This window comes from Danio rerio, chromosome 4 (assembly GCF_052040795.2).
Source record: "Danio rerio strain M-AB ecotype USA chromosome 4, GRCz13ab, whole genome shotgun sequence".
Classification (NCBI taxonomy): Eukaryota; Metazoa; Chordata; class Actinopteri; order Cypriniformes; family Danionidae; genus Danio; species Danio rerio.
Window position 1 is genome coordinate 80,148,663 of NC_141024.2, and position 19,256 is coordinate 80,167,918.

The window sequence follows — 19,256 nt, forward strand, 5'->3', positions numbered from 1 at the left end:
AGTACTATAAAACAACAGCAGCAAAACAAATAAAGATGGCTAAAGTCAACTTATTTTCCCAATACATCATTATTTCTCTGTAAAACTGGTTTGTAAAGCTGCTGATCTTCCCATCCCCCACTGTATGTGTCTTGAGTCTTCACTGCTCCCCATTGCTCATTTGCATCTTTATACCAGCATTAATGGGGGCCAATTGAGTCTTATCCAATCACATTCCAGATCCAGTATCTCAGCAGGGTTGCATCTATATATTCTGGGTTCCTAAAAGAATCTTCATTGGCTTATTTTGCTATAAGAAAACAACTTTGGAGGACAAACTACGATTGTAGATTCCTACATTGGGATTATTACTAACAACAACATACAAAGAAAAACCCACTGATGCCTTTTCTCATCCCACTTCTTCATTGAAGACTGAAAAGGTAAGTTGCACATTCTGAATTTACACTCAAATAATATCTGAATGCTAACATTATAAATTGTAAAATCTAAACATGCGTGGATGCACTGTTCAACGCTGTCTTAAGTTCTTCAGTCATTTTAAAAAGCTTCTTTACAACTGTTTTGTTTTATTGTTTGTTTATTTGGTTATAAATAAGTTTCAACCTATTACATATATAGGTTGGAACCTGGCAGGCAATTTTGGAGAATTTGATGTTTCCCCATTCAAACATACAAAGAGGTGGTAACATCAGTGAATGCAAGTAAATGGGTTAAAGCTATGGATGAAGAAATGCAATCGTTTAAAGAAAATGCAACCTCTTACCAACCTACCCGAAGGCAAAGATCTAGTGGGGGTAAATGGGTTTATTCAATTAACATAAATGATGGTCTTACAAGTACAAAACAGAAAGCAGATAAAGTATAAAGTGGAAAACGAGGGAGAAATGTATCAATAAGTCATGATAAAGAATAAATGGGGGGAAAAAAAGACTTTTATTGTGGCATGGTGGTGTGATGTCATAATGCTGCGCCGCTCCCACACTGTGATTCAACTGGAGAAAGGTTTGTTTTTAAAGCTTTTACACAGATGTAAACCGACTGATTAAAATTTCAGGTTGTTCGTTTAATGCTAGATGTACCTGCTGTTGACAATATTATTTTAACCCTTTATACAACGAAGTATTATTTTACTCACAGTAAGGTCTATTGTTTGAATAAAATAGGATAAACTTTATTTGTTTCCAAGAGGAAATTCTTGTCTTGTGCAAAATAAGTTCTACAGCGTTGCTGTAAGCAGACAATAAAATAAATAAAACAAAGACAATAATTAACAACATTTGTTAAAGTTTGAATAAAGCAACAGTAAAATATGTAATAAGTGTTTTAGTGAAGGTTTAATTCATTAAATAGCATAATGACATTCTATTCGAAGAATACATCACTATATATAAGAAATGGAGTACTAGTCTTAATCGGCTCATTTGTGTCTATTGTTTCTTGCTCAGACTTACCTGATTTCTGATTGTTAATGACTGTCATATAAGGAAACTGTTGAAGCAAGTGTTGAAGAGAAGTTATTTTGTTTCTGTTCATTGTTTTATTTTTTTTTTAAACAGGACATTTTTTTATTGTGTTGTTCATTTTAAACAGGATAAAGTGTCTAAACACAGAAAAACTCCTGCTGAAGCGACTGATCTCCACACTGTTATAAAGATGGCGTTTAATAAAGAGGAGAGTGAAGATGTGAAGATTGAAGAAACATTCACAGTCAAACAGGAAGATCTACAAGAACAAACAGGTTGGTTTTCATTATCAAACACCAACTAAGTCATTTGATCCTCATTCAGATATATTTTAATAATACTACTAAATTAAATCCATCTTGCAGTCCTGAGTGTGCTGCCTAGTTCTCCTAAATTCACATAAGCACTCATTGAAAAAAAGGAATGAGTTTCATTTGTTACTTGTTCTTGTGTCTTTTGTCATTATTTTATGTATTATTAGTCTCCCATTTTCTCAACCTTCTTAAGGTTATTGCTTTTCTTGTTCTCCTACTGTTTGTAAAGCGTCCTTGAGCACTGGCACTATATAAAACAAATAAAAACAATAAATTAAAAAAGTTTAACTGAGCTGACAATATTTGACCTACAGTATTCCCATAGAAGAGATCATCTGCTTTTACAGTGATGGTGTTGGCTTAGTACTTTCCATTTGCATATGTCACGTTGATCACAATTCCCTTTTTTCATCAACTTCTTTATGGGTTTAAACTTGTTTGTAGTAGTTGTTACTAGTTCTCACAGACAGTATCTACAATTACATCATCATTATTATAATAACTAATTATCAGGGCTATTCCCTATTTAATAGCCGCAGGGTCTTAAAATGACTTAAATTCAAAAACCTAAAGGTTTCGGCCTTAAAAAGTCTTAAATTTACTGAAAGATTGTGTTGTAGGTCTTAAATCTTTTTAAAACAAGTCTTCATTTTCCTTTTTTCATGTTTTGCTACCTAATCTGGCCGAAACCCATACAATCACCAACAATCCATCTCAATAAAACCTTTAACCTTTCATTCAAAAAGGTCATTTTAACTCTATTTATCATAATGCTTTAATTATTTTCGTGCTTCATTTGTTTAAACGTGCTCTATGTTTTTTCTGCTGAGGACATCGACCTGGACAGATTGTCGTGCATAGATTTAGTTTATTATAGTTTAGTATAGTTAGTAAAACATTTGTGAATTTGTTTTTTATTTTAAAGAAAGTTTATTTTGGAAAAAAAAGTGTGGATCCAAGTAGAGCTCTCTTGTTTTTACACAATATTTAAGATCTTTTGCTAAGAAATATGTAAAATATTTTATTGTTATTATTATTATTATTATTATTGATTTATTATTGTATTATTAAATATTTTATATTATATTTTTTGATAGGACAAATAAAAATCTTTTTCATCTGGGGCATTTGAAAAATTCCTTAATCTAAAATTTCATTCATAATGGTCTTAAAAAATGTCTTAAGTCTTAAATGTAACTTGGTGACACCTGTAGAAACCCTGATTTAAAGTATGTCAGAAAATGTGGATGCCCCTAATTTGAAATATGCTGAATGAAATGGACACTGAATTAATTAATTATTATAAAATATTGTATTCTAAACTATATGTTGTTGTTGCGGGACGACGTGAGACAAAACAATAAAATCATAGTGGAACAATAACGTTTAGCATTGTACTGACTACAACTGGCCAACAAACTAGTCTAAAATGACTTTTGTTGCTTAAGAAATGGATTACAGCATGCTGATGATATGCAAACATTTGAGTGTAAAGTTCATCAGAATATTGACCATATTCTTCAAGTACCAGCAGACATTGAAATTGGAATCTTTTTGCTTGAGACTTTTTTTTTAAAGAATACATTTTTAGATCTTAAAAACAGTGTTGTGCTGCTGAGGTGTAGGACAATAACTGTTTTCAAGGTATAACGCAGTTTGAAAAAAGTCAAGGTTTTAAAACCGCCAATATTTTCTGCTGTACCGTTCATCTGTATATGTAAGTTTTTTTTTTTTTTTTACATTTTGTTTTAAGGACAACAGTATCTCCAGCAGAAAATATATCCAAAGATGCTGTTTTAAACTGTAAAGAAATCTGTGTTTTTGAAACAAAAGAAGACAGCAGAAGTCAAGGATTTATTTGTATGATTTAGCCATACATGTTTACTGCTCCAAATTATTTAAAAAGTTTCTCAAAAGAAAATGTTTTGTGTTCAAAGAGGAAAAAGTGTCTGTTTACCCAGACATTTAAAAAATATGAGAAATGCTGTTTTGGTCATTCTAAAACACCTCAACCGTTTAAGTATTAATGTTATTATATTATTAATGACCTCCAGAGTGTCTGGAGCGAGTCAAGAGCGTCTGTTCTCCACATCTCATTGCTTCAAACGCCACCACATGTTCATTGTGTGTCGGCATTATCCTCTGATGTGAAAGTCTTTTATTAAATAAAGAAAAGATTCATATAGCTTCTCCTACTGCAGTAAATTCTGTTTTTACTGTTGATATTTCATGCTAGTTAATCAGGAAGTGACGATTTTGTTTTCTTTGATTCATTGGATGGAAACGCTAATTTATTTGAATATTTTTTGTGATATTCCAGTTTTGCAAATAAATTTAATTTGCATTTTTGGATGGAAACATAGCTATTGCCTACATTTCAGTCACTCAAAGAACAAAGTCACGTATGAGAATGGCTTGTCCTTCTTTAATGAATAAATAGTTTAAATTCACAGATCTTCAACAGGAACATGTACTATAACTAGATTAATGGGATTATTACTTGTTCAAAAAACTATTTAGTACTGCTTACATTCTTATTATTCAAATATTTTTATTGATTTTTCAAAAGTCTTTGATTTTTCCACAACAAACAAATTAAAGAACAAATTAACATGGTACATACCTACAGACATACTCATACCCCATAAAGAAAAAGGGAAAAAGAGAAAAATAAAAATAGGTAAAAACAAATCAGGAAATTAGGGATCAACTCTCACTTAGGATATAATAACCCCTGAGCGTTCAGTGTAGGATAGGAAAGGCTGCCAAACCTCATAAAACTTTTTTTGTAGAGCCTCGGATGGTGTACTTAAGGTGCTCGAGTTAAAGATGTGATAACACTTCTAATATCCAATGATTGTGGGATGGCAGGTTCGTCTTTTTCCACCTGAGAAGAATCAGGTGTCTGGTCAGTAAAGAAGAAAAGGCAATGATTTCGACGTGATTAGCTGACAGGTACATTTCTTCTGCCACTGTACCAAAAATTGAGATCAAAGGATTAGGATCCATATCTTTATTACATTTAGATGAAAATTATCTAAAAATATTGGTAAAAAATGATGTAATCTAGGGCATCCCCGGAACATATGACTTTGAACTACTGGCTCCAAACCACATCTGGGACAAGATGAATCTGACCCTGAATACATTTTTGCCAGCTTGCTCCTAGATAGGTGAAGCCTATGAAGCACCTTAAACTGAAGAAGACCATGTCTAATACATACAGAAGATGAGTGTACCAGTTCTATGGCATATTGCCAGGCTGTATCTGATATTTCTAGTCCCAGTTGGTCTTCCCAGTTTTGCTTTATACGATTTAGGGAAGTAGAGGCAGTTCTTTGGATCACTTCATATAACATGGACATTACACCTTTTTGATATGGGTTCATGTTTACCAATTCATCTATACAGCATGCTTTTGGTGAAGGAGAGAAGTTTTTTTAACGAAACCAAAAGACCTGAAGGTACCTAAAAAATTACAGTGTGGAATCTCAATGTCTGTTCTTAACTGTTGAAATGAGAAAAATATGGCATCTTTTAACAGGTTCTTATCACAGTTAACTCCCTTCCTAGACCATCATTGGAACGCTGAATCTATAAGAGAGGGGGGGAACAATGGATTTAACAAAATTGGAGCAGAAATTTGGCATTGGCAATCCACTCTCTTCCTTCTTTTTTCCAAGAGTTCCTTTCTTATGCAAGGAATTTTCTTATCCTAGAGAAATGTAAAAATACAATTACCATATTTTCTGGACTATAGAGCGCACCTGTATATAAGCCACATGCGCGCTATTTAAAAAAAAAAGAAAAAAGTTATACAAACCGCACCGGGCTATAAGCCGCAGATATCTATGTTGAAAAATTTTAAATTTACTGCATGTACAGAACGATTTTGTACTGAAACTGTACATGTATGTATGTACCTGAACAGATTCTTTCTGAACATTGCCTTTTAACACGGCAGCAACTTTGCTGATAAAAACAGAACATAAAAAAACGGTATTTATTCACCTTTATTTCTCTTGTGTTTGAAACCACAAGTCACTTTAATCATCTTTGCTGAAACCCATGAATTCATCTTCTTCAGTGTCGGAGTTGAACAGCCTCAGAAGCGCTTCGTCACATTTGTCTCCATCAGTCTCGATCTCTGTGTTGCTTTCATCCTCTAGTAAATTTAGCTCTGAAAGTGCACCGCTCTCTTCGCGTAGCAGTCCAGCCTTTCGGATCCCAATGGTAATGGTGGATTCTTTGACAGCACTCCACGCTGTTTGGATCCACTGACAGACATCAGAAAAGGATGTTTTTAGCATGCGGCCAGTTTTTGTGAAAGACTTTTTACCACTTGTCATCCAAGTCTTCCACTCAACCCGGAGTGCACCTTTTAAATGCCCAATTCACACTGATGTCAAGTGGCTGTAAATACGTTGTTGTACCTCCAGGAATCACAGCTGTAATGGAGTTTGTTTTCTTGATTGCTGCTTTCACAGAATCTGTGATGTGGGCCCTCATGCTATCCAAAACAAGCAGCGTTTTTTTCTGGTGAAAAAATCGGCTTACCGTAGCACTTCGTTAACCATTCCTTCATTAGGCCTTCCACCATCCAACCTTTGACGTTAACTTTGACCACTATACCTTTCGGGAGTTGTTCTTTGGGGCGTAGTTATGTGCTTAAAAATCAACATTGGTGGAATTTTTTGTCCGGATGCCGTGCATGTCAGAACGCAGGTAAAGTGCGTTCTCTCATGGCCAGTTGTTTTCAACAACACGGATGATGCACCTGTCTTGGTAACAGTCCTGGTCAGAGGCAGATCAAACATCAAAGGTATTTCATCCATATTATTGATGTTGTCTGGTCCGGAAGTTCTCTTGTATCTTTGTTTCAACGAATTTATGGAAGTTTTCAACTTTTTCCTGATAGTCAGGAGGGAGTTGCTAACAGAGTGGTCCGTGCTCTATTGGACAGGTTTTTACGTCTCATAAATCTGAAACACCATGACGGCCCTGCTTTGAAACCTTCAATGTTCATTTTGAAGCCGATTGTTTTGGCTTTCAGTCTGATCTGTACAATGGATACACCTCGGCCATATGCTCTCTGTGTGTTCACCAAGTCTTCCAGGACATTTTCAAGTTCAGGCCAACTGCTTTTATGTCTTCTGAAAGCTTTTCTTGACTTTTGGCATTGCATGAGCTCTTCCCGCTGCCGCCTCCAACGCCTCACCATAGATTCGTTGACGCTAAGCTTGCGTGCAGCAGCGCAGTTTCCTTCCTGGGTAGCAAGCCCGATGGCCTTCAACTTAACTTGCATCATATGAACTTCTTTGTGTGGTTTCCATGATGAAGGGGCAAGGATTTGAATATAATTTTCAGTTAGTAATTTGTCATGTGTGTTCTATCTGCTAAAGAAAAAGTAGCGCAGTCTATTTTTCTTTGCATAGATTTTTCGTCTCTTATTTTTTATTCTACCAGTAATTCCGATCAGAGCGTCCCTAGCGGTGGAAGAAAAATCCACAGAATAGCTGCTTCTTTATATAAGCCTCATGGTCAAAACCTAGGGAAAAAATTTAATCTTATAGTCCAGAAAATATGTAAATCAACTTCTTAAAAAATGACTTGACAATAAAAAACAGGCAGTCTAAAAATAGAAACAGAAATTTTGGTAGTATTGCCACTTTAATGGAATTGATCTTCCCATCCAAAGATAAAGTGAGGATTGACCACCATGCCATGCCTCGTTTGGCTTTGTCTAAGGTTGTTTTAAAATTATTATTGAACAGATCCTTATATTTGCGTGTCACACTTACACCCAGATATACAAATTTATCAGGACTTGCTGAAAATGGAAAGGATTGGAAGGACATTTGCTGTGCTCTATCATTGATAGGGAAAAGGAGACACTTGGCTAGATTGACTATGTATCCAGAAACATTTGCCAGTTCTGAAATTATTGTAAGAGCTTTTGAAATACATGTATCTGGATTTGACATAAAAAGAAGATCATCAGCATATAGCAGGAACTTATGTTCTTGTCCCTCTCTGAAAACTCTTTGCAAGCTATCTGAGTTCTTTACGATTGCAAGAGGTTAAAGGGCAATGGCAAAAAGCAGAGGGGACAGAGGGTAGCCCTGTCTCGTTCCCCTAGAGCAGGCATGTCCAAACTCAGTCATGGAGGTCCGGTGTCCTGCAAAGTTTAGTTCCGACACCAATCAGACACACCTTGGCTTGACAAACAAGCTCTTACTAGGTTTTCTAGAAACACCCCAGGATCTTATAATCACAGCAGATTAAGTTGATCGGACGATAAGATTCACATTTAAATAAATCATTTTACCTTTTAAGAAGTACTGTTATAGCAGCCGATGTCATAAAGAGGATGAGTGATTCCGAGACAAGAGCTTCAGCAAATACCTTGCACAACAGGGGTGTAAGCGTGACAGTAAACTTCTTATAAAACTCAGCTGGGAAGCCACCAGGGCCAGATTGAGTTTTCAATTTTCTGGTGTTCATTTTTTGGATTGCATTTTCAATTTCAGAAGGTGTTATTTTCCTTCTGATGCCAACTGATCTGAATCACAGATGGTAATTCCAAATAATTAAAGAAAAAACCCTCATTAATTTCAATTTTGTTTACCTCAGATCTGCAAATATAAAACCAACTGCTGAGGATCATTTCAGTTGGTAACACAATAACCTGCCAGCTCGTTCATAACGCCTTTTCCCTTGTCAAGGAGTCATATTCCACTTGCAGAAGAAGTCTTTTTTTTATGGAGCTATTCAGAAGGTGATGTTGAGTGTAGCTGATCCATTGTATTTTATTCATAATCTCTGTAAGCCGTTTTGACATTGTTTTATTTGCACTACGTTGATCTGAAATAATCTGTCCTCTTATATGCTTTCAGAGTATCCCATAGGATGCTTTAACTTATCTCTGGGGATTCGTTTGTCTCAAAGTAGAAATCTATTTGAGCATCAATAAATTTTACAAAATCGTCATCTGCCAATCGTCTTGAGTTAAACCGCCATGTACATTGGGGGATTACATTGCCTGGAAAACATATTTATATTTTATTGAGACTGGACAATGGTCCAAAATAACAATACCACCATACTCTACTTCTGACATTAAAGGGTCACAAAACAACAAAACACATTTTTTGAGTTGTTGACAGTCGTATATGTGTCCCACACTGCTAAAAACACTATTAGGACACCTATATTTCACTAAAAAGTGTAAATTGGTTGTTTTTGCGTTATTTTGAGCAAATTCGTACTTCCGGTTTAAAATGAATTTTTAAGCTCCGTCACGGCCATGAGATCTTAGCATGTATTCCAGCGTGCAGACTGAACATCTACCTGGAAGTACCTTATGACGTCTCTGAGTGTGCTGCATTCATTCATGAGTAAGACTTGGTTGAAACCAATCAATGCGCTCTATTGTGTATGCGGTGCAACCTAATTAATGTGCATGATATCTTCGAAGACTGTTTGTACCTGTACAGTGTTCAGACGGCAAAGAGACGCCACGTTGTGTTGCCAAGTGGGAGAACAAGAAATATTTGGAGATTCGGGTCGTCATTGTTGCGTTTTATACTTTGCTGCAGTGAAGGTTTTGTTTTTATTTTCCCTCTATGATAGCGTAGCTGGACTCACGTGTGGATTATGCTGCACGCGACGCGTGACAGAAACGTGTGTCTAAGGAACATTTTTTACCCGAGAGCTTTTCTCATCTGAAAATGGTGAAATCCAGATTTGCTGCTCGTCTCCTTAAATAAAAGACAGAGCTCCAGTATGTGTTAAGTGAGCGACCAGTGATTTTTGTTTGTTTATTCAGAGGCAATGTTAGTTCGTCAGCAGTACTCTTTCAGTGTTTAAAGACAGACCTTAGTCAAATGGTTTCTAAGTTAATAAAGTTTACCGTACGATAAATAATGCTGCTCTCCGAGTGTAAACATGTTAGCACCACAATTAAACTTACACCCACATTTTGTGACAGGAATAACATACATGGCTTTCTGACACTACCTACCAAGTGCATCTAAGTTACAGAGAAATGTGAAGGATTTTTTTTTTTTGCAACAAACATTGCATGAAAGATACACGCTTCCAGCAATTCCTCGAATCAAATATCTCGTTTGTCACCGGGCACGAATGAAATTCCTGAATGAAAGAGCCAAACTGCAATTAAAATCTACCATTTAATAATTTGGCAAATAATTCGATTACTGATGTCCATGTAAACACAGTCACTGACTTTCTCCTCTGCGTCTGTGTGTTTGTTTTGCCTCTGTGAAAATCAGCACGTGCCCAAAACTGACACTCCCTTTTTTATGCTAATTTTTACGGACCTTCCCCTCCTCTGACTCTCCCCCTACACGCACAGGCTATCCTGATTAGCTATGAGTTTTGATTGATTTATTTAGGTGTATTTATGTGAGAGTGAAGTCTGACAACAATAAATATTCTCATCAGGAATAAAACCATCTGTTTTTATACCTGTGCTGACTCTGCCGAGCTGTAGCTATAAAGTTAGGTCTGCTACTGTTATTTTATACTGGGAAGGCTACATAATTTATTTAATTATAACAATAATTTGCTAATAGTTCCTATGCAATGTTTTTATGGGTTGCTGAGAATACATTTCAGGTGGTCAATACATTGCATGTCAGTTTCGAAAATAAAAGTAGATGCTGGAAAAAGTGCCTAAAAGTCTTTGATTTTCATTAGGCTGTGTCTGTATGAACCCTGTATGAAATCAGTGTAAAATTTTCAATCTTGAGGTGATGGTAAATTTAGTGATGGTCAATTGTCAGCTCCCTTTGTCGTCAGGTTGTGTGATGTATGTTGCTGAACTGTATTCAAATGTTATAAATATAAAAAAAAAAACACATTTCGAAATATAACTGCAGTATGTCAATTTAGTTTATTTGTGTGTGCTGTGCTCATAGACTTTAGAAAGCGCTCATTTGTTTGATTTCTCTTCGAGAAGCTAAGCAAGTCTCAAAAATTTAAGGTCCTTGTACCCTCTCTGAGTCACTGGGGCCCTAGCTGCAATAAACCTGCTTTGGGGGGGGGCCAGCTTGCAAAAGGTTGAGAACCCCTGCTTTATGCAGATGCTGACAGGCATGTCTCATGTTTGCAAGACAAAAATTCAGCTGTTTGTTCAGCTGTTACGCAATAACTTTTTTTTCTGGTGTGTTTACCAGTCAGGCACAGAATATACAAGTATTCCCTGTCTGCTTTACACATTTTAGAAAAACATTTTGTTGTAATTGTGAATATATAGGAATAAAAATAGGCCATTTACAGCTTTTAAATCTGTGTCTGATCAATATGACCAAAATGACTTTTATGATCAATTATTTAAGAAACTCTGAAAACTGGATTGACACAGTTTAAATTTACTTTAACTTCTATGTTAAGTGGCTTTGACACAATTTACATTGTAAAAGCACTAGATAAATAAGGATGACTTAAAGGGCACCTATGGTAAAAAATCAACTTTTCAAGCTGTTTGGACAGATCTGTGTGTTGGAATAGTGTATCGACCGTCATACTGGGGTGATATGAACACACCCAGTCCTTTTTTTTCAATTTAACTACAAAAAAAGGGTCGGCCAATTAGAGCTGTTTTCAAATCGATCGCACCATTACGTAGGTGTGCGATCCCCCCGCCCACCGAATTGATTGACAGCTGCGCGCATTAACATGTTCCGGTAGTCGCGTGTATATGTCAACAAGACCAGGCAGACATACGCAGAGCAACCGGGAATAAAAGGTCTGTTCTGTTCGCTAGGATCAGCAATCATCATCAAATGTGATTAAGAGTAAGTTTCACATGTTTAAAGTGTTTTAAAACAGAGTATGTGTGTAATTAATTACAGCGTTTTACTTCAGCTTTACTTCATCAGCACAGCCGCGTGTCAGAACAATTATAAAAGAAGACGCTTCAATCCCGGTTTGTGGAAGTTAAATCAGGTTTACTTTGTACATTAGCTTAACAGATATCCACACAGTACTTGAGGTTAGCCTTAACTAAGCTAAGTGCGCTCTGTCTGTCTGCCTGCGTGTGTATCTGTGTGTGTGTGTGTGTGTGTGTGTGTGTGTGTGTGTGTGTGTGTGTGTGTGTGCACGCGTTAACTTTTTGTAACGATATTGTGTGTGACTCATCAAGGCAACTTCACTATACTGATTAGTAAAGATTAGTTCTTACTGTAGTATCTCACAAATGCTATGTGAGACCTTCTTCCTTTAAGTCTGTCTGTTGTCTGACGCAGCTGAGGGAGGAGGCATGTAGAAACAGTGGGCGGGCAGAACTTGGCTTAAAGGCACAGTACGACAAAACCACCCCCTGCTGGAAATCAGTATAAAACAGCATCTTGTAAAAGGTATAATGAAAAATCTGATGGGTATTTTGATCTGAAACTTTATATACAAATTCTAGAGACGCAAAAGACTTATATTAAATCTGAAAAAAGGGGTAACCTTGGTGCCCTTTAAGACTTAATGAAAACTAATGTTTTATTTTTTTATTATTTTAGAAATAATTGAAGAGAACGAGAGGAGTATAGAGGAGGAACATCATGTCAAAATTGAGGAAAAAACTTTTTTACAGACTGATGGTATTTTGAAAAGGAGAGACAAGAATCGTTTCACCTGCACTCAGTGTGGAAAGAGTTTTGGAAGAAAAGACATTCTTAAGATTCACATGATGATCCACACTGGAGAGAAACCATTCACATGCACCCAGTGTGGGAAGAGTTTCAGCTTATTGTGGTCCCGTAATCTACACATGAGGATCCACTCTGGAGAGAAACCATTCACATGCACCCAGTGTGGGAAGAGTTTCAGCTTATCGTGGTCCCGTAATCTACACATGAGGATCCACTCTGGAGAGAAACCATTCACATGCACTCAGTGTTGGAAGAGTTTCAGCAGCTCATCACACTTTAATTACCACATGAGGGTCCACACTGGAGAGAAACCATTCACATGCACTCAGTGTGGGAAGAGTTTCAGCTGCTCATCATCCCTTTATAAACACATGAGGATCCACACTGGAGAAAAACCATTCACATGCACTCAGTGTGGGAAGAGTTTCAGCCAATCATCACACCTTAATCACCACATGAGGATCCACACTGGAGAGAAACCATTCACATGCACTCAGTGTGGGAAGAGTTTCAGCCGCTCATCATACCTTAATCAACACATGAGGATCCACACTGGAAAGAAACCATTCACATGCACTTAAGCCGCAGTCATACTGGACTTTTCTACCCATACACTTCCTTGCGTGTATTCCAGCATGTAGACCGTCTGTCTGTACCTGGGAGTATTTCATGTTGTCTCTGAGTGTACTGCATTCATTCATGAGAAAGACTTTGTTCAAAACAATCAGTGCGCTCTATTGTGTATTCGGGGCAACTTCATTAATATGTATGATAGCTTTAAAGACTGTTTTACCTGAAAGTGTTCAGACGGCAGAGAGACGACTAGTTGGGTTGCCAAAACAAGTGGGAGATGAGGAATTGTTTAAAGTCAGTACTTTAATATCACTACAATATTATGGACTGAAGGATCTGCTGTAAATGCTGCTCTCTGAGTGTAAACATGTAAACGCGTTTTTTGACAGGATAGTCTACACGAGCACATGGCTTTCTGACATACTGAGTGCATCTCAGTTACCAAGAAATGCAGTTTTTTTTCTCTTATACAATGTGCGGTATCAAACATTCCACTGTCATTAAACAGTCAGTTACTGATGTCCATGTAAACAGTCACTGTCTTTCTCCCCTGCGTCTGTGTGTTTGTTGTGCCTCTGTGAAAATTTTGTAGAAATGTGTTGCGCTCCTCGCGTTTACTGTAAACACAATGATGGCAACTGAGAAAAGAGCAGTTTCATAAACATCTGGCAAACAGCATCTCTGCTGCTTAAAATCTTTTTGCAAGTGATTGTACAGGTGTGGATACATCTGTACTCTACTCTTCAGTGTATTTATGTAGCTAGTGTTGTTTTCGATGATGTTCTTTGTCTGACTCCCTGAATGAGAAACAAATAATCTATTTATTAGTAAAGTTTCTTTACTTTTAGATTCAAAATTCTTTCTAGTTTACTACATTTACTGTTTTGAGTAGAATACAAACTTGATGAATATTTGATGATTTTGGCAGAGCGACAAGTATTTAGTTTTACAATATTAATACACAGTGATAATCCCAAGACTCCAGATTGGAATATGTGGTAAATCCTGATTGGATGTCTGCATTACTCATCAATGGGTATATAAAAGTTGTTGTGCTAGCTACCCCTGGACGCTGTGGTTACTCGGGAGTGCTCATGTCAAGACCTGCCATCTCATTGACTCTTTAACTTTATGGTTTTGTTTTGCATTACTTATATCATGTAGTTAAAGTGTTGTTGTGATTATATCCTAAGTTCTTTATCTTCATTATTATGCCTAGACATTTGTTGGTTGCTTTGATTGATTGTTCTGAGTTACATTTTATAATAAATAATTTGCATTCAGGCTATTTTGTTGTCTCATCTCACTTTTATAGTGCAACTCAAACAAGCGGGTCATAACATTTTGCAAAATGTGTCCGGTTGTTACCAAGATCTTGTCCTTTCAGTCATAACCATAGATGTGAGTAGGAACCTAGATTGAGTGGTAAATTAAGAACATTGCCTTTCATCTCAACTACTTTACCACAACAGACAATCACATCAAATGCATTACTGCTACTGCTGCACTGATCCATTTTTTAATCTCACATTCCATTTTTCATGAAGAAAAAAAAAAAAAAAAACGCAGATACTTGTACTCCATTTGGGGTAAAGACTCTCCAAACTGGAGATGGCAACCTTTTTACCAGCCAAGCACCATGGTTTCTGACTCAGAGGTGCTGTTTATTTCCCTGCCATGTCACACTCAGCAGCAAACCGTCCCACTGCATGCTGAAGGTCCATGTCCTATGAAGCCAAAAAAACGTTATCTGCCAATGGCAGAGACAGTCCTAGCCTGCACCTAAAATTCTGGCAGTAAAATTATTATATTTTTTTGAGGTCAGCCTCAAAAATAACACATTTACTAAACAAAATGAATAAATAGATTGATGGATAGACAATGTAAGTAAGGGAAGTAGGATGGCTTGTTCAACCATATAAGGAGAAGCACTTTAGCAACGAGACCAGCAGCGTGTAAGTACATTTAGACTTGATTTCAGTTGTTTGTGTGTAGTGCTAGAAAGATTACTCACTGTTTCCTTGGTTACTGTAAGAGCTTGTGTGTTGATCACGGTCGGTTTTGCACCCCTCGCCTCAGTTTCTGTTGTTGTATTGTGGGAACTCTTGAGGCATGTCAAGCTGAATTCTATCAGCAAGCGCTCAGGGGTGTATATAAGCAGCTAGTCTCACTGCGTGTGGAGACCGACGAGTGTAAAGACCATTGACTACCTGTGCGACTCCACCGAGCAAAGACACTGACAAAGCACCTGAGTACTTTATTTATTTATTTTACTTAATCTTTGCACTTATTATTGTTTTCATTACAATTTTATTATGTGTTAACTAATTCCTGTTGTTACTAACACTCGCAAAGCACGGGAGGTACTCTCCAGGCATAATTATCACAACCTTCGTTCAATACATGCATCTGCTATTTCACAACTCTCTCTCCGTGGGCCTCTGAAATTGTCAATCTGCTGTTCACAAGGCAGATTTTATTACCTCCATAGCTACACATTCTGACTATAATCTCATGGCTCTAAGTGAGACCTGGTTGATTCCGGAGGACACTGCTACACATGCTACTCTTTCTGCTAATTTCTCTTTCTCCCACACTCCTCGTCAGACAGGGAGAGGGGGTGGAACTGGACTACTGATTTCCAAAGAATGGAAATTTACTCAAAGATAGTCACTGGCAAAGATCAGCTCCTTTGAATTCCATGCAGCCACCATTATCCACTCCTTCTACATAAATGTGGTTGTCATCTACCGCCCACCAGGTACATTAGGTCACTTCTTAGATGAACTGGATGTTCTTCTCTCATCTTTTTCTGTTTATGACACTCCCTTGTTGGTGCTAGGTGACTTCAACATCCACATTGAAAAACCTCAAGCTACTGACTTCCAGACTCTGCTTGCCTCTTTTGACCTCAAAAGAGCACCTACTTCTGCTACTGATCTTATTTACACTCGACATTGCTTCACTGATCAAACACTAGTAACTCCACTACACACATCGGATCATTTCCTTTTGTCTCTCAACATACACAGGACTCCTGAGCCACCACACACTCCAAAACAAGTTGACTTTCGCAGAAACCTACGCTCTCTCTCACCCAATAGACTATCCACCATTGTTTCAGACTCTCTTCCTCCATCTTACAAATTCTCTGCACTTGATTTCTGACTATCTGCTGCTTCTGATGCCATGTGAAAACTTCAGATTTTAGTGGCTTGTTTTTCTAGGGGTATGATTCACGCTTTTGGTGCGAGAGGTCCTGGGTTCAAAATTATGGCTTTTATAAAAAGGTGTTTCAAAGATTTCCAGTTTGTCAGCAGATAGTGTCACCACATAAAAAATTTCTTGCAAAGTGGCTTGCTGGTCTTGGAGTATGATTCTCGTTCATGCCATGACAAATCCCAGGTTCAAATTTCGGTTGAGCCCCTACAGTTGTCTGCTGTTTTGTAAGGGCGTTGTGGCTTACACAGATGCCTTTTTCTGAGAATGCCAGTTTGTCGGCAGATAGTGTCGCCATGTAAAGTTGCTGTTTTGCAGTGGCTCGGTGGTCTAGGGGTATGATTCTCGCTTAGGGTGCCCTTGATTTGTTAGAGAAAAATTTCTGACTATCTGATTCTTCTGACGCCATGTAAAATGTCAACACTTTAGTGGCTCGTTGGTCTAGGGCAGGGGTGTCCAAACTCGGTCCTCGAGGACCGGTGTCCGGCATATTTTAGTTTCAACACCAATTAAACACACCTAAACCAGCTAATCAAGCTCTTCTAAATATACTAGAAAGCTCCATGGAGTTGAAGTGTGTTGAAGGAAGTTGGAGCTAAACTATGCAGGACACCGGCCCTCCAGGACTGAGTTTGGACATCCCCGGGTATGATTCTCGTTTCGTGTGCGAGAGGTCCGGGGTTTTAAATCCCAGACAAGCCCTTGCAGGTGTCCTGCGTTTTACAGGCATTATGTCTTTCATAAAATCGTCTTTCGAAGAATTCCAGTTTGTCAGCAGGGGTCCGTTCTTCGTATGTGGATTACTCAGTTAGCTGTATTTAGATATTGACGATTTAACACGATCCAGGATCGTTTCGTTCTTCAAAGTTCATCTGAGAGTTGTTGTCATAGCAACAGTTCTGCTAGGTCAAACCTGATCGGAAGCAGGTTAAATTCATATACATAGGATTAGATCGGCTCAGTTCAAGCAAAGATAATACAGAAAGTAAGTACCGAATTCTAATATTTTCTTACAGTAGTAGTTATATATACTTGGGAAAATGGTAAATATTTTTAACTATGTATATATATATAGTTTATAGTTACTAATACAATAAATGAAGTTATACATATTAATAAAACTTATGCAATCTACACCCTCGAAATAAAAGTACAAAGACTGCCACCTGCTGGTGCAAAGAGAAAATGTATTGACATGAACTTTTTAAATTACTTTAGTACAAATTGTGTATAATAGAAATGCACAATATGTGACTTTTTTTAAAAGCAATAATACATTTATGCAGTCATAAACATGTTTTGACAGTTAATATGCCAGTGATTTGATGCTTCACAAAAGTTGCTGATGCCTTATCAATATTAAAATGCTTTTGTAAACAACCAGTTTTTCTTTACACTGATTAAAAAACCGGCTACTATAATAAAGAAAATCTTCTCTAAATGTAGAACTAAATACACTGATATGCATTAAAATACATGATGAATACTCTTGTCTTGACACATGAAAGTGTAAAGCCTGCAGCTCACAACAAATGTGGAAGGTTATTGCGTTTCAAATTTAACAAACCGTTTACTGCTAATTTAATGTAATTTTGCTCACATGGACTATTGAATATTAATCAGATGATGTCAATACGCTGATGTGCCGTCAGCCAATCATGGCATTGCTGATCATGATTTCGAGGATCGATAGATCTGTCCTTCACAACACATGTAGCGATCTCAGATCAGTTCATCCAGACATTCTAATCTGATTCGCGAACTTGTTTGAAGAACCAAATTAGCGAGAGATCAGTTATCGAGATGAAAAGATCCAGGATCTGCCAAATCATCCTAGATCATTTAAGCGAGGTACGAAGAACGGACCCCAGATAGTGTCACCACATAAATCATTCCTTGCATAGTGGCTTGCTGGTCTAGAAGTATGATTCTCAATCATGCCGTGAGAAATCCCAGGTTCAAATTTTGGTTGAGCCCTTACAGTTGTCTGCTGTTTTGTAAAGGCGTTGTGGCTTACACAGAGGCCTTTTTCTGAGAATGCTGGTTTGTCAGCAGATAGTTTTGCCATGTACGGTGCGATCTTGCAGTGGCTTGTTGGTCTAGGGATATGATTCTCGCTTAAGGTGCGAGAGCTCCTGGGTTCAAATCCTGGATGAACCCTTGCAGAAGTCCAGAGTCCAAATGAAGCAAAAGCCCTGCTTCAATGCTTCAGCTTTTTAAGGTATATTCTGACTCAATTGTTAAATGAGGATTTCTGACTTGTTACCTTGCATGGCAAATCCAGTCTCGAAAAGCATCAACTGCTATAGCTTGGAGAAGGGGTATACGTGTGTGTGGATTTCGGTCATACACTTTACATCTCCAGGGAGAAAAAAAAATCCTCAATAGGTTTGGGGAATGGAGAATATGGAGAGGGAGATGAACAACTAAAAAAATGAGTTGGCCGAGAACCAGTTATGAACCAGATGAGCTCTGATTTCTAAATTGCAATTCTGTGTTACAGGTGTTTACTCATGTGATGAGTTAGTATGCAAAGTAAGACAACTGACTTTAGAATTGTGAATGACAGTGTGTCCCTTGTGAAAACAAAACATTTTCTGCATGAAAACTGTGCAAAATGCAGAGAATTGTCTGTAGTGTTTTAAAAAAAGGGTGTTTTAAACCTGCAATTTGAATGTAAAGCAGGAATTGTGCTTGTAGTTTAGCAGAGTTGGTTCAGGAGGTTGGTGCATGTTACATGTTGTAGTCATTATGTCTGAAGTACAATTAATTGTGTGTAAACAATTGGAAAAACCTGTAAGGTTTTGAGTTTTTTTAAGAAACAGACTGCTAAACAGCTCGCTGCGTAAACATTTGTAACTCTTAAGAAGAAGCAATTCTGGCACCTGTACAATTGGCACTACATGAACCCAGGATGTCTTGTTTACTAAACAGGCACTTTGACCAACTAAGCGACAGCGCTAACGCTGAAAAGGGAAAGATGATTTTGCACAAAGAAACTAAAAAAAAGACAGCAA

General features: G+C 37.4%; 1 protein-coding gene across 4 annotated transcripts; it reads left to right on the plus strand.

Annotated features, from left to right (window-relative positions):
* The first annotated feature begins 275 nt into the window (after positions 1 to 275).
* On the plus strand, positions 276 to 14,308 carry LOC137491109 (uncharacterized). 4 transcript variants are annotated; one of them, XM_087249471.1, is made up of 4 exons: positions 276 to 1,005; positions 1,594 to 1,741; positions 12,052 to 12,162; positions 12,316 to 14,308. In XM_087249471.1, the coding sequence occupies exon 4, from the start codon at positions 12,483 to 12,485 to the stop codon at positions 13,026 to 13,028; it is 546 nt and encodes a 181-aa protein (XP_087105597.1). In that variant the 5' UTR covers positions 276 to 1,005; positions 1,594 to 1,741; positions 12,052 to 12,162; positions 12,316 to 12,482; the 3' UTR covers positions 13,029 to 14,308. The 4 variants fall into 4 exon arrangements, with proteins under 4 accessions (XP_087105597.1, XP_087105596.1, XP_087105595.1 ...); XM_087249470.1 differs by having other exon boundaries at positions 276 to 422; XM_087249469.1 differs by lacking the exon at positions 12,052 to 12,162.
* Positions 14,309 to 19,256: the final 4,948 nt, after the last annotated feature.

Coding starts and splice junctions, on each gene's coding strand:
- LOC137491109 (XM_087249469.1), top strand. CDS start 1,657: ATGGCGTTTAATAAAGAGGAGAGTGAAGATGTGAAGATTGAAGAAACA. Junction 1,742..12,315: donor AGATCTACAAGAACAAACAG/GTTGGTTTTCAT, acceptor TTATTATTTTAG/AAATAATTGAAGAGAACGAG.